The following is a 12,666-nucleotide window of genomic DNA, read 5'->3' as shown; positions in this document are numbered from 1 at the left end:
ATAGACTCCCTTTTTTTCTACTGTGTTATTGACTTGTTAATTGTTTACTCCATGTGTAACTCTGTGTTGTCTTTTCACACTGCTATGCTTTATCTTGGCCAGGTCGCAGTTGCAAATGAGAACTTGTTCTCAACTAGCCTACCTGGTTAAATAAAGGTGAAATAAAAAAAATAAAAAAATAAAAATCATGAACAGGCATGTTTAATGGATCATCAGATGCCTTAGCTCTCCCTGCTGTAATCTTTCATAACGTGAAATCTTTTATAACCTTCCAATGAATCATCACGTGATGTGATAGACAAGAAGGCGTGTGTGTGTGTGTGTGTGTGTGTAAGTGAGGGGGAGGCAGAGGGGAAGCTCAGCACATGATCTTGAATAATAGAGACATCGGTGGCTTTGAGGTCATCAGGAATGCAAACACTGCAAACACTGCATACCAATACACAAGTCACAACGTCCATGAAACACAAGGAAAAAGCACACCAATCCAAGTCCTTCATTTATGCAGTGTCAATTTCTGTCTTTTCTTTGATGCTGTTGATTTATGTATGCTCCCCACTGGCTCACCTGTACAGAACAAGGTATTTTACAGTGCCATTCCTGACACCTTTGTCATTGAAGAGTCATATAGGCCTATAGGTTTAAGCAATAAGCGATTGTGATTAAGGAACTTGCTCTCCCTACACATGATTATAAGTGACCTCTAAAACATATAGGCTATCCTTATAAGGATAACTGAAGTGTATCTATCGCAAACCATAATGAGACACAAAAAGGTGTGTTGCAAGTACCGGGTCTCGTTTATTTATGAACCTATACATATCCACATATAAATTGCACTTGAGTGTAAACAAACTGGTCAATGAGAACAATACATGAAAGGCTGCCTGGGCCTGAGCCTGTTACGTTGAGCGCAGACGGAGCAGAGGTAACTGTGGGGCGGAGGAGAAGGTGGATAAGGGGCCATGATGATTAGAAGCACTTCCGGTGCACGATGGAGGGGCCAGCCTCGTCATATTCCTGCTTGCTGATCCACATCTGCTGGAAGGTGGAGAGGGAGGCCAGGATGGATCCGCCGATCCACACAGAATACTTCCTCTCAGGGGGAGCGATGATCTACAAACAAGTGATACTGCCATTGGTTAGTGGCCTAATAGCAAGGTGTTTTATAAAGTGAAAAACATTTTCTGTTCTTATGTGCATAAAATCTACATAATAGACCATTCCCTCAAATGAGCAGGAAAGTAGCTGACTTTGTTACATTTTTGGGTTTCAAAGTTTTGTGCCCCATAGCCCTAAACCGTTTAGGAAATACATTGCAATAGAACATTGAAAATAAAGAACAATCCTAAAACCGCATGCCTAAATCAACATTACCTTAATCTTCATGGTGCTAGGGGCCAAAGCTGTGATCTCCTTCTGCATACGGTCAGCAATTCCAGGGTACATGGTGGTACCACCAGACAGAACGTTGTTGGCATACAGGTCCTTACGGATGTCGATGTCACACTTCATGATGCTGTTGTAGGTAGTTTCGTGAATGCCAGCAGATTCCATACCTGTTTACCAAAGGACAATGATGTTATCAGTCTTGTCCATCGCTGCAATTCCTTTACGGACTTACGAGAGGCCAAGGTCGAGAGCCATGTGTCCCCCAAAACACGTCCCTGCCAAGCCGCACTCCTTCTTTACACACTGCTCGCTTAACCCGGAAGCCAGCTGCACCAATGTGTCAGAGGAAACACCGTCCAGCTGGCAATCAAAGTCAGCTTGCATGTGTCAGGTTCGCCACAAGGAGTCACTAGAGCGTGATGGGACAAGGAAATCTCAGCCAGCCAAACCCTCCTCTAACCCAAACGACGCTGGGTCAATTGTGCGCCGCCTCATGGTCCTCCCAGTCATAGCCGGCTGTGACACAGCCTGGGATCGAACCCGGGTCTGTAGTGATGCCTCAATGATGTTATCTTTCCATCTAAGCCAGCCCTCTCTGGAGAAATAGGCTATACTTGTTATGACCCTCAACTGTGAAAATATAGTAGTTGGGCAGTTGACCTCTAGAGCGTTGGCTGTGAACAGGTGCTGAAATGGACAGCTCCTCAGCACCAGCTGCAAGCTCTTGTTATGGTAGGTATTTCAACAAGCATTCACAGCTCATGCTTCACATGCTGGGGTTGTATTTCAAAAGAAGCATCAATAAGTTTGTCAGCTAAACCAGCGAACTTTATATTAACACACAGAAAGACCTTTGATTTAAACATAATACGAATATGAATGAAAGCTCAAACTGAATATAGTCAAGCCTATCTGGATATCAGGATAATTAATTGATTCTGCTTTGTGAAAATACCCGCAGGCATATGCTCTGTTACCCTACATCACATAGATGACTTTAACGAAGTCTAAACTAATCCACAGCAGTCGTATACGTTACTACACAATGATTATCTCAATTTAAGATAACCGTGTGCAATATAACAACGGCTGGGGAGATCAGTAATACCCACCAATGAAGGAGGGCTGGAAGAGAGTCTCGGGACAACGGAACCTCTCGTTACCGATGGTGATGACCTGTCCGTCGGGCAACTCGTAGCTCTTCTCCAGGGATGAGGAGGAGGCAGCGGTGGCCATCTCATTCTCAAAGTCTAGAGCCACGTAGCACAGCTTCTCCTTGATGTCACGAACTATCTCACGCTCAGCTGTTGGGTTTCAAGTGATGCATTTGATTGTTACTGGAAAATATATTTTCATTTGACTTTTATGATTTTGTTTAACAAAAAAATGTGCCCCTTTTTCTCCCCATTTTTGTGGTATCCAACTGGTACGGACTCGGGAGAGGCGAAGGTCGAGAGCCCAACCAAGCCGCACTGCTTCTTGACACAATGCCCACTTAACCCGGAAGCCTGCCACAACAATGTATCGGAGGAAAACCCATACACCTGGAGACCGTGTCAGCGGGCACAGAGCCCGGTCCGACACAGGAGTCGCTAGTGTGCGATGCGACAAGGACATCACCTATGCCGGCCAAATCCTAACCTAACCTGGACGACGCTGGGCCAATTGTGCGCCGCCCCATGGGTCTCCTGGTCGCGTCCGGCTGCGACAGATCCTGGACTCGAACCCAGAATCTCTAGTGGCACAGACCACTGCACCACTTGGGAGGCCCCAATGGCATATCATTTTTTTGCCAAATATCATGCTTTTTGTCATTCCTCATGCGGTTAATATTGCCCATGTCCGGTGCGTACCAGTAGTTACGAAAGAGTAGCCACGCTCGGTCAGGATCTTCATGAGGTAGTCTGTGAGGTCGCGACCGGCCAGATCCAGACGCATGATGGCATGGGGCAGAGCATAACCCTCATAGATGGGCACGTTGTGGGTCACGCCATCACCAGAGTCCAGGACAATACCTGAAAAAGTGTGGTGATACATGTTAGCATTGACCAAGACCTTTCAGGAGGTCATGGCTGAAGACTACTTATCTATCCATCATACCTGTGGTACGTCCAGATGCGTAAAGGGACAGCACCGCCTGGATGGCCACGTACATGGCGGGGACGTTGAAGGTCTCAAACATGATCTGGGTCATCTTCTCTCTGTTGGCTTTGGGGTTGAGGGGAGCCTCTGTCAGCAGAGTGGGGTGCTCCTCAGGTGCCACGCGCAACTCGTTGTAGAAGGTGTGATGCCAGATCTTCTCCATGTCGTCCCAGTTGGTGATGATGCCATGCTCAATGGGGTACTTCAGGGTCAGGATACCTCTCTTGCTCTGGGCCTCGTCACCAACGTAGGAATCTTTCTGACCCATACCGACCATGACGCCCTGAGAAGACGCAAGGATAGGTCTGAATCAATGTGGCGTATGAGTATGATAGCCTATCATATGGCCTCTGAGTGGAATTTACACATGGCTCTGCAAGGTTCCAACGTGATGTGATTTTACAGACAAGAATAACCTAACCACTTTTTATTGACTCCATTTATTTGGTTTTCACACAGCAGCTTTAGGTGAAATACTCTACCTGGTGACGTGGGCGACCCACGATGGATGGGAAGACAGCGCGCGGTGCATCATCTCCGGCGAAGCCAGCCTTTACCAGGCCAGAGCCGTTGTCACACACCAAAGCGGTCGTCTCCTCGTCGTCGCACATGGTGTCAGCTTTGACTGTAACAGTAAAATAATAGGGTCATTTTGCACACGATTTTAAGCTTGGACTATGTGGCACAATCAATGCACCATGCTCCAATCAACTGAGCTATGAATTATGCATATATGGCAACTGAAATGAAAGTGTTAATGCTAGGCTATATATGGGCATTATATTTTAGAACAATGTTTACTGCAGGTTTGTTAGTTGAATCACATCAGTTGAAATAAGGGGTGGATGCAACTATCATATACTGATTTGACATGATTTACTCTTCAGTCAATCCATTTTATAGAGGACAATAGTTTAGCAAGTATTTGTGGTTGTAATTCAGAATGTTAATGGTTAGTGACTTTTTGTACAAATGCTTCATGCCAACCAATTTTGACTTATTTTGACTTGTTAATGCAGCTCACATTGTGGTAATGTAGTAGCCTACTACTACATCAGAATTTGTTACTTGGCACACCATGTCCCCATCTATTATCCACCGTCTGTATACAATAACCACGTGTCAAACGCCGGACAATAACAATTGACAAATAAAAATGTGTGCGGCCCGAAAAACGTAGAATTTAGTGTACGGTGAAAAATGTGTATCTTTGACGCAGTTCCAGTGACCGGATGCCAGTTGGTTAGTTGCGGACGAGAGCATTCCATTCAGAATCTTTCCAGTCGGGTTAGCATAATTGTAGTCCTCCGAGGTAATTCCAAAACACGTGTAATTTCTCACTCATGACTCAAGAGGAAGAGCTGATGAAACTAGCGCTACTCACCAGATCAGCACCGTGCGCTGGACCTTGAGGGTACAACCAGGGGCAAGGAGCTGTGAGGACGCGCCAGTTTATACTCTGACAGTGTGCGCTACCTTCTCCTTATTTGGTAGCCCTCGCACCATTGACAAGCGCGTGCCCATTCATGGAATGGTGAGGAGAGGGGAGTCCCGCACGCGGCATCCTTGCCCGAAGCCCATGTAGGGAGGAAGATGAGGGCAGCTAGACAATAGGCTACAGCAGAGGAGGCTAGTGAGATGAGCTATAGGAGGACAGGCTAATTGTAAAGGCTGGAATGGAATTAATCAAACAGTATCAAACATATGGAAACCACATGTTTGACTCTGTTCCAATAACTCCATTCCAGCCATTACAGTGAGCCGGACCTCCTATAGCTCCTCCCACCAGCCTCCACTGGGCTACTCACAACTCTGTTTCCAACAGATGTCAAATACCAGGTTAATGTACAACGACTGAAATAAACAGCCTGTCAATTAAAGACTGTGAAGTCATTGATTCCTTATTGTTAAAATGACATCTTAGTTGACATCTTGATGCTGCAAGTTCCCAGAACATTGTTCTATTGATCATATTCTCTGGGAAATTAAACAGATTCTAGCATTGATTCATTGATTGGCTGATTGATTATAATATAACACGTTTAATTCCAGGTGGTACATGGATGGGCTACTAGTTCGATTGCACATCGATTTTACAGAGGCCTATGGAAAATGCCAAGAAGCTTGTTATAGGTCACAGTAGTAACAATTGCCAGACAATAGACATTAAGTTGGGATGAAACAGTGGACCAGCATATGGGGAGAACACTTGTGCCACACAGCTGGCTACAGCAGCTGTTTTCCATGATTAAGAATAGAAATTCCAAACCCCACCATTCTGGATTCTCTTTAAGCAGAGGGAGAGGTCAGTCATTGAGGCAGTGTGAAGCAGCAGCACAAAATTGAAGTTGTGAAATAAATGATTCAGTTGAACCCGTTTTCTTTGTATAGGCCTACGTGGCCTGTCTAGTTAATGTCTGTTTCCAAGAAGAAATTGATATTTCAATTGTGGAACTCATACATTTGGGTGCTTGGATTTGCATAAATCAATAACCATTGCAATAACCATAATGCATTATTTATTGTTATTGAGTAAATCATTTTCTAAAATAGGCATTTCGATTATTATTGATAGCTGTGATATAATGGCTATATGCCAACAGCATTTGCATAATTCTGTACTCATTCCGTCTGCAATTTCAATAATGTATTTATATTTAATGGTAGCAAATAAGTTTGGGATGCCTTTGAATTGACAATTACACATCAGAACAGAAGAAATACGTGTTCCTTTCATAACTACCAGTTTGTGTGTGGTGAACTATTATTTCATATTTTGTTAAAAGGACAAGACAGATTTCAGATGACACTGCCTGTGCTCTTGAAACAGAGAAAGAACAAGTTGGTCTAAAATAACACTGGCTGAGAGCATTGGAGGGGTCAAACACAAGGAAGAAACACAAAAGGGCACAACTAGCCATGAATCATATGCTGCTGTCACCCTACCCCAAGCCATAGCCCTCTTGTTGTTACTCTTTGTTTTTACATTACATAATGAATGCTGGCCTAGGCCTGCTTTCCTCATCATTCTGCCCCTGTTTTCAAACATTGTTGTCTTGCTATGAACCTATGAACAGTTTGGCTAAACTGAATTATTATCCTAGTCTGAAAAATCCTTTCTGAGTGGAGAAGGGTATGATAACACACAACATGTCGGGAGGATGGCAGTGCCAGAGTGAGGGGAAGAGACACTTTGGAAGCTGCTCAAATATTCACATACTGAGATTGTCACATTAGCAGTAGTCATTGAGGCTAAATAAACATGACACTATCATAGTTCCTGTGCCATCTCCTTAATCACACACCCCTGAAGGAGAAACAATTTTAAAAAATAGGACTGAAACCATAATCATAGGGGCAAAACTGTGGAGCAAAAGTGAGTCTATTTGATTTCCATTGGGAATTACTACTAATAATAAACAAATGTAAAGGCCCCAATTCACACCCCTGAAGGACACCTTTTGCGCAATGCTTTAAATGTGCTTTCACAATAGATTGAGCAAGATTGGTTTCATAAGATGCAACTCACTGTGTTTCATTTTTTAACAGTTAATCAAAACTGGTTCAATACATATGCTATGAAAGCATTTAGTCCTTTCCCACACAACTCTGAACTGAGAAGCAACTGGATTGTCTTGGACATGTTTTTGCTTCAGGCCTTCTAACCTGGAGAAGGTACTGGGTGCACCATGGTCTTTGGGCTGCTATGAACAACACACACTGGATGATTCCAACACATTTTCACATGTGGAAATGAAATCAATGAATGTGTTTAAAAGCGTAGATAAGCGGAGCACTGAACAGAATAAGTAACTGATGAGCTTTTTTTTAACCAAGGTAATATTTGCATAAAATGAATAAATAATGTTTTGATGTTATGATCTTGGATAGATAGAACGATAAACAGATCCTCACCCCAAGTGCAGTCCACCAAAACAAGCCTATTTATTAAATATGAAAGAACTGGCATGCCTACAACAGCATCCATATTCATCAAGTAAGAGAAAAGCAGGTTGACAAGGAAAAGCTAATCGGGAATAAGACCAAGAATGTATTGTATAATTCTGAACTAATTTCCAGACAGCGTGTTCAAAGCTCACAGCTTGTCGTGCTTCATACTTTGTAAACATTCACCATCTTAAATTAAACCTATAGTTTACATACAGTTAATGCTTACATAATGTATGTTCTGCACGTATTATAATGAAGAAATAAGGCCCGAGGAGGTGTGGTATATGGCTAATATACCATGGCTAAGGGCTATTCTTACGGTGGTGTATCAGACCATGTGGTATGACCATTTAAAAGAAATATCTAATTACTTTGGTAACCAGTTTATAATAGCAATAAAGCACCTCGGGGGCTTGTGGTATATGGCCAATATACCACGGCTAAGGGCTGTATAATCAGGCACCCTGTGTTGCGTTGTGACAGCTTTCAGCCAATCAGCATTCAGGGCTCAAACCTCCGGGTATACAGTTGAAGTCGGAAGTTTACATACACTTAGGTTGGAGTCATTAAAACTCGTTTTTCAACCACTCCACAAATAAGTATAAACACCATGAGACCATACAGCCATCATACCGCTCAGGAAGGAGACACATTCTGTCTCCTAGAGATGAACTTACTTTGGTGGAAAAGCGCAAATCAATCCCAGAACAACAGCAAAGGACCTTGTGAAGATGCTGGAGGAAACAGGTACGGTTCCAATATCCACATAACCTGAAAGGCTGCTCAGCCTGGAAGAAGCCACTGCTCCAAAACCTCCATAAAAAAGCCAGACTACGGTTTGCAACTGCACATGGGGACAAAGATTGTACTTTTTGGAGAAATGTCCTCTTGTCTGATGAAACAAAAATAGAACTGTTTGTTCATAATGACCATCATTATGTTGGGAAGAAAAAGAGGGACGCTTGCAAGCCGAAGAACACAATCCCAACGGTGAAGCACGGGGGTGGCAGCATCATGTTATGGGGGTGTTTAAAGACAATGCTAGCAAATACTAATTGAGTGTATGTAAACTTCTGAATCCCCTGGGAATGTGATGAAAGAAATAAAAGCTGAAATAAATCATTCTCTAGTATTATTCTGACATTTCACATTCTTATTATAAAGTGGTGATCCTAACTGACCTATTTTTACATGGATTAAATGTCAGGAATTGTGAAAAACTGAGTTTAAATGTATTTGGCTAAGGTGTATGTAAACTTCTGACTTCAACTGTATAATTAAGCAATAAGGCCCGAGGAGGTGTGGTATATGGCTAATATACCACAGCTTAGGGCTATTCTTACCCACGACACAATGCGGAGTGCTTGGCCATATATCACAAACCCCAGAGGTGCCTTACTGCTATTATGAACTGGTTACCAACGTAATTATAGCAGTAAAAATAAATATTTTGTCATACCCATGGTATACGGTCTGATATACCATGGCTGTCAGCCAATCAGCATTCAGGGCTCGAACCAGGACTCAAGCCCTGAATGCTGATTGGCTGACAGCTGTGGTATGCCACAGGTATGACAAGACATTTATTTTTACTGCTTTAATTTAATGCTGTAACTCAAGGGTTTGTGGTATATGGCCAATATACCACAGCTAAGGGCTGTATCCAGGCATTTCACATTGCGTCGTGCATAAGAAACCTTAGCTGTGGTATAAGGCCTCCCCATGCCTTAATGCTTAATTATTACACATTAATAACACACAGGTTCACAAGATACATTACTACAGTATAAAGACGACCATCAGCACAAGCAAACCCCATTTGCGATGAGTTTGTGAGCTCATGTTTACGTACTGCACCGACACAGTTTAGAGTACCACTCTCCTCTCCCTTTGAAAGGTGGCCAACTTTGACATTCCCTGAGTTAACAGTACAGGAGTATCCCTGTATTTGTGTGTGTGTGAGAGGGTGAAATTACAAAGCAGTATGGGGTTAATTGGATGCTGAGACACATATATCCTTTCTCTGAGCCACCCAGGTTTCCTCCCAGCGAGGCACGCCGGTCTTTTTCCATCCCCAATCTCACACCCCTCAAAAAATATTCACCAGCCCAGCCGAATCTCTTCCCTCTCTCTCCTTTATCTTTCTCTCAGCTTCTCTCTCTTTCTCGCTCTTCCTCCCTCCTTTTTCTCTTCCATCTCCGTCTTCCCCTTCCCTATCTTTCTCTCTCCTTTGCTCTCTACCCCGCCTCCTTCTCTCTCGCTTCCTCTCACATGCAGCCTCTCAGCACGACGCTGTCAGCTTGCCTTGGCTGCTCCAGCCAACCAAGCCTCATCCACTGCCAAGACTTCTGGGAGATGGAAAAAAGACAAACTTAAAATCAGGCGGTTTTTGGCAAGTTGTTTTCTGCCCCCAGGACTTTTGGGAGAGAAAAAGATCAACCCAACTAGGTCTCATATGGCACTCGCATAAATATTTCACTAAGATTTTGGGAAGCATCCATCTTTTTTCAAAGGAATTTTTGCAAAGATTATAATTCCCCATATAAAAAGCATTAGAGAATTATTGTCACAATGTGTATCAGTCAAAAGTGAGAGCGAGAAAATGAGTTTAAATAGTGCATTGGAAAAAATACACCTTTTTCATGAATTACATTCGAATAGTTTAATCTACACATGCATATAGCTCCCCTGGTTTTGGTAATGGCAAAGGCTACACTCAGCAGGAGTGTTTTGGTTCAATCCTATTAGGGATTTTAAAGTATTGGAACCTGTGCTATTTTTTTGAAGTTGATGACATGGCATTGTGTCAAGATGGGGAAGAATTTTAAGGAGACAAAAACTATAAAGATACTTCATCTAGCACAATAGAGGAATTTACCAAAAATGTGTTTTACTCATGCCAGCATAACCCACTGTTTCAATTGGACTTTCATAGCTCTGCAATTCATTTAAATGCATCATCCTTCAGTGTGCATTTACTCTGGCTTTTATTCTTGAAGGGGGAATTGTCCATGATGAATGGTTTAAGCATGAAGCAGGTTTCGCAAAAGTCAACTTCCTGATAGATGTGCTTGAAAAGTTTGAATGTTCCACTCTCTTTCTCCCCTCTGACCTTGTGTTCTCTGTGCATTTCCTTTGAACTGGAGCTATTTTTCAAGTTTCATCTCTTCAATGTCCCAACTGCATGAGAGTACGAAGGGATGAAAGGATGGCATCTCTGGTGGACCTTTCAAATGGCTTGCTGAACTATGGTGCCAGAATGGGCTTTTTTAAGCAAAAGTCAAGGTGATGCTGACTTTCACTGAGAGAAGGAACTTCGTCTGTTCTATAAGGACAGATCCAAATCACATAGTTTGAGAAAAATAAAGACCATTGAAAGGTGACATAAGGTAATCCTTCCTGAGAATTTGAATTCGCCAATACGCAATTAAAAATGTCAACCTATCATAGTTTAGAGAGGTAATGCTTATTCTTACATCTTATCCTCAGTTACTGAATTCTGCAATTTCTGCATTTCACGTTAAGGGTCGAAGTTGAACTTTTATGATTGCTGATAGACCCATACATCTCAGCACTTCATTGAGGGACAGCCTAGAGTATCTGACATTCACAGTGCATCAAAATATGTTACAGGACTTCATCCTGATTTCCATCTGTTCACATCATCTAACAGGTTCACACCAAAACCTTCCCTATAAGCAAAGAAACTCTGATGAGTTGCAATTTAAATCTTCCACTTCAGTCTGAAAATGTTTCTGAGGATTGACCATGCAGAGATATTCCTATGTAAAATAGAGGCAGGCAGACATTTTATTTTCGGTCTAATGACAATTCGATCAAGAAACACTATGTAAGTTCAAAATAATTGTATCACTTTATAAGTTTAAATCCATAACTGCTCTATTGTTAAAGTTAAGCTGTAGAACATTCTTCTCTGCCCTGTGCAGGATGTCATCATTAATTAAAATCAGAAAATTCAGGCTATGAATACAAAATATCTGTATTTCAAGTTGTAGAATAGACAAACCCAAACAAAAAAAAGAACATCCAGTGTTAACACTTTTATAGAGCGAGCATAATCATTTTGTTAAATGTTTGGGAAGTGAAGTTTTGGCCTTGAACTTATATTAACACCTCAATAACGTGACAAGACGAACAATAACACAATGGCCTTTGGCATGAACAGTAACTCTTCCTCTGTGAAGGAAACGTTTGTTTCTACGGTGACACGACCAGAACCAGCAGTCAGGACTCGGACCGGTCTCAGCACACTGCCTTGCCGTGTTTCATGTTCTGGGCACAGGTCCGACCCAGGTTGGCCCCCTCCAGGAGCAGGTCTGACAGGCGGTCCAGGCCCACGCAGGTGGTCAGGGGGGTGACGAGGCCATAGAGCCCCCCGAGTAAGATACTGAGGGGCCAGCCTATGATCAGTAAAATCACCAGCCACACAATGCTCCAGAAACACGACCCGCAACTGGCCATCCTAGTCTGGGAGAAAGAGAAGAAGAGAAGGGGAAAAAGATTTACGTTTTTCATTCCGTTAACAAATCAATCACGAATATAAAACATTAGGCAACCTGCATCACACAAAGATGGAATTTGCAGAGTTGACAGAATGAAGCCAATATTGTGTCTATTGTATTGATTTCTCATCAAAAGAATAAGGAAACCATAGTGTTTATTTTGCCAGAGCTGTTCCACTCCCCATGTGATCAAAAACGATTAATATCCCTTCAGATGATTAGATTAGCATAATCCCATCTATACATCACCCATACAAATATCAATGGCTCCCAGACTTCAGATTAGATACCCAGTGTATCGGGTCCTATCTATGGTGATTTAATCAGAGGATATAAACTCTGTGACACTCCCATCTGTAATTGGAGTTGATCATATTGAATGCGCCGGCCCAGTTGATGTGGATGTACTTGACACTCCCCGCTACCACCACGGTCCCTACCCGCTGGGGTCAACAGGGAGTCTACGCCTACCCTACAGAAGATTTAATGGACCTGACACTGCTCAAAGTGGCAGTGAACAGCAAGCACTAAGGATTCATTTGCAGTCAGTGTGTATAACACTCATTGGTCTTTAACCGCAGACGCAAAAAGTTTAACATTTTATTCAATCTGTGGTCGTATCTAAAAGAAAATCTTCCCAGAGCTCAGTAGCTTGAAG

At 42.6% G+C, this 12,666-nt stretch overlaps 1 protein-coding gene across 1 annotated transcript; it reads right to left on the bottom strand.

The window, feature by feature from the left end:
* Window positions 1-779: 779 nt before the first annotated feature.
* LOC115146082 (actin, alpha cardiac muscle 1) lies at window positions 780-5,007 on the bottom strand. Its single transcript, XM_029687879.2, has 7 exons — window positions 4,919-5,007; window positions 4,017-4,159; window positions 3,493-3,817; window positions 3,246-3,407; window positions 2,505-2,696; window positions 1,378-1,559; window positions 780-1,116 (listed from the first exon to the last, which is right to left on the bottom strand). Exons 2-7 carry the CDS (start codon window positions 4,143-4,145, stop codon window positions 973-975), a joined length of 1,134 nt encoding a protein of 377 aa, XP_029543739.1. The 5' UTR covers window positions 4,146-4,159; window positions 4,919-5,007; the 3' UTR covers window positions 780-972.
* Window positions 5,008-12,666: the final 7,659 nt, after the last annotated feature.

The sequence above is a fragment of the Oncorhynchus nerka genome, linkage group LG18 (genome assembly GCF_034236695.1).
Source record: "Oncorhynchus nerka isolate Pitt River linkage group LG18, Oner_Uvic_2.0, whole genome shotgun sequence".
Taxonomy (NCBI): Eukaryota; Metazoa; Chordata; class Actinopteri; order Salmoniformes; family Salmonidae; genus Oncorhynchus; species Oncorhynchus nerka.
This window is presented reverse-complemented; position numbering and strand designations above follow the sequence as displayed.

Bases quoted from the DNA above. Each gene is read 5' to 3' on its own strand.
- LOC115146082 (XM_029687879.2), bottom strand. From the start codon at position 4,145: ATGTGCGACGACGAGGAGACGACCGCTTTGGTGTGTGACAACGGCTCT. The intron at 3,818-4,016 runs GTAGAGTATTTC...GCGTCTTCTCAG, and splicing joins TGGGTCGCCCACGTCACCAG to GGCGTCATGGTCGGTATGGG. The intron at 2,697-3,245 runs GTACGCACCGGA...GAAACCCAACAG, and splicing joins CTACTCTTTCGTAACTACTG to CTGAGCGTGAGATAGTTCGT.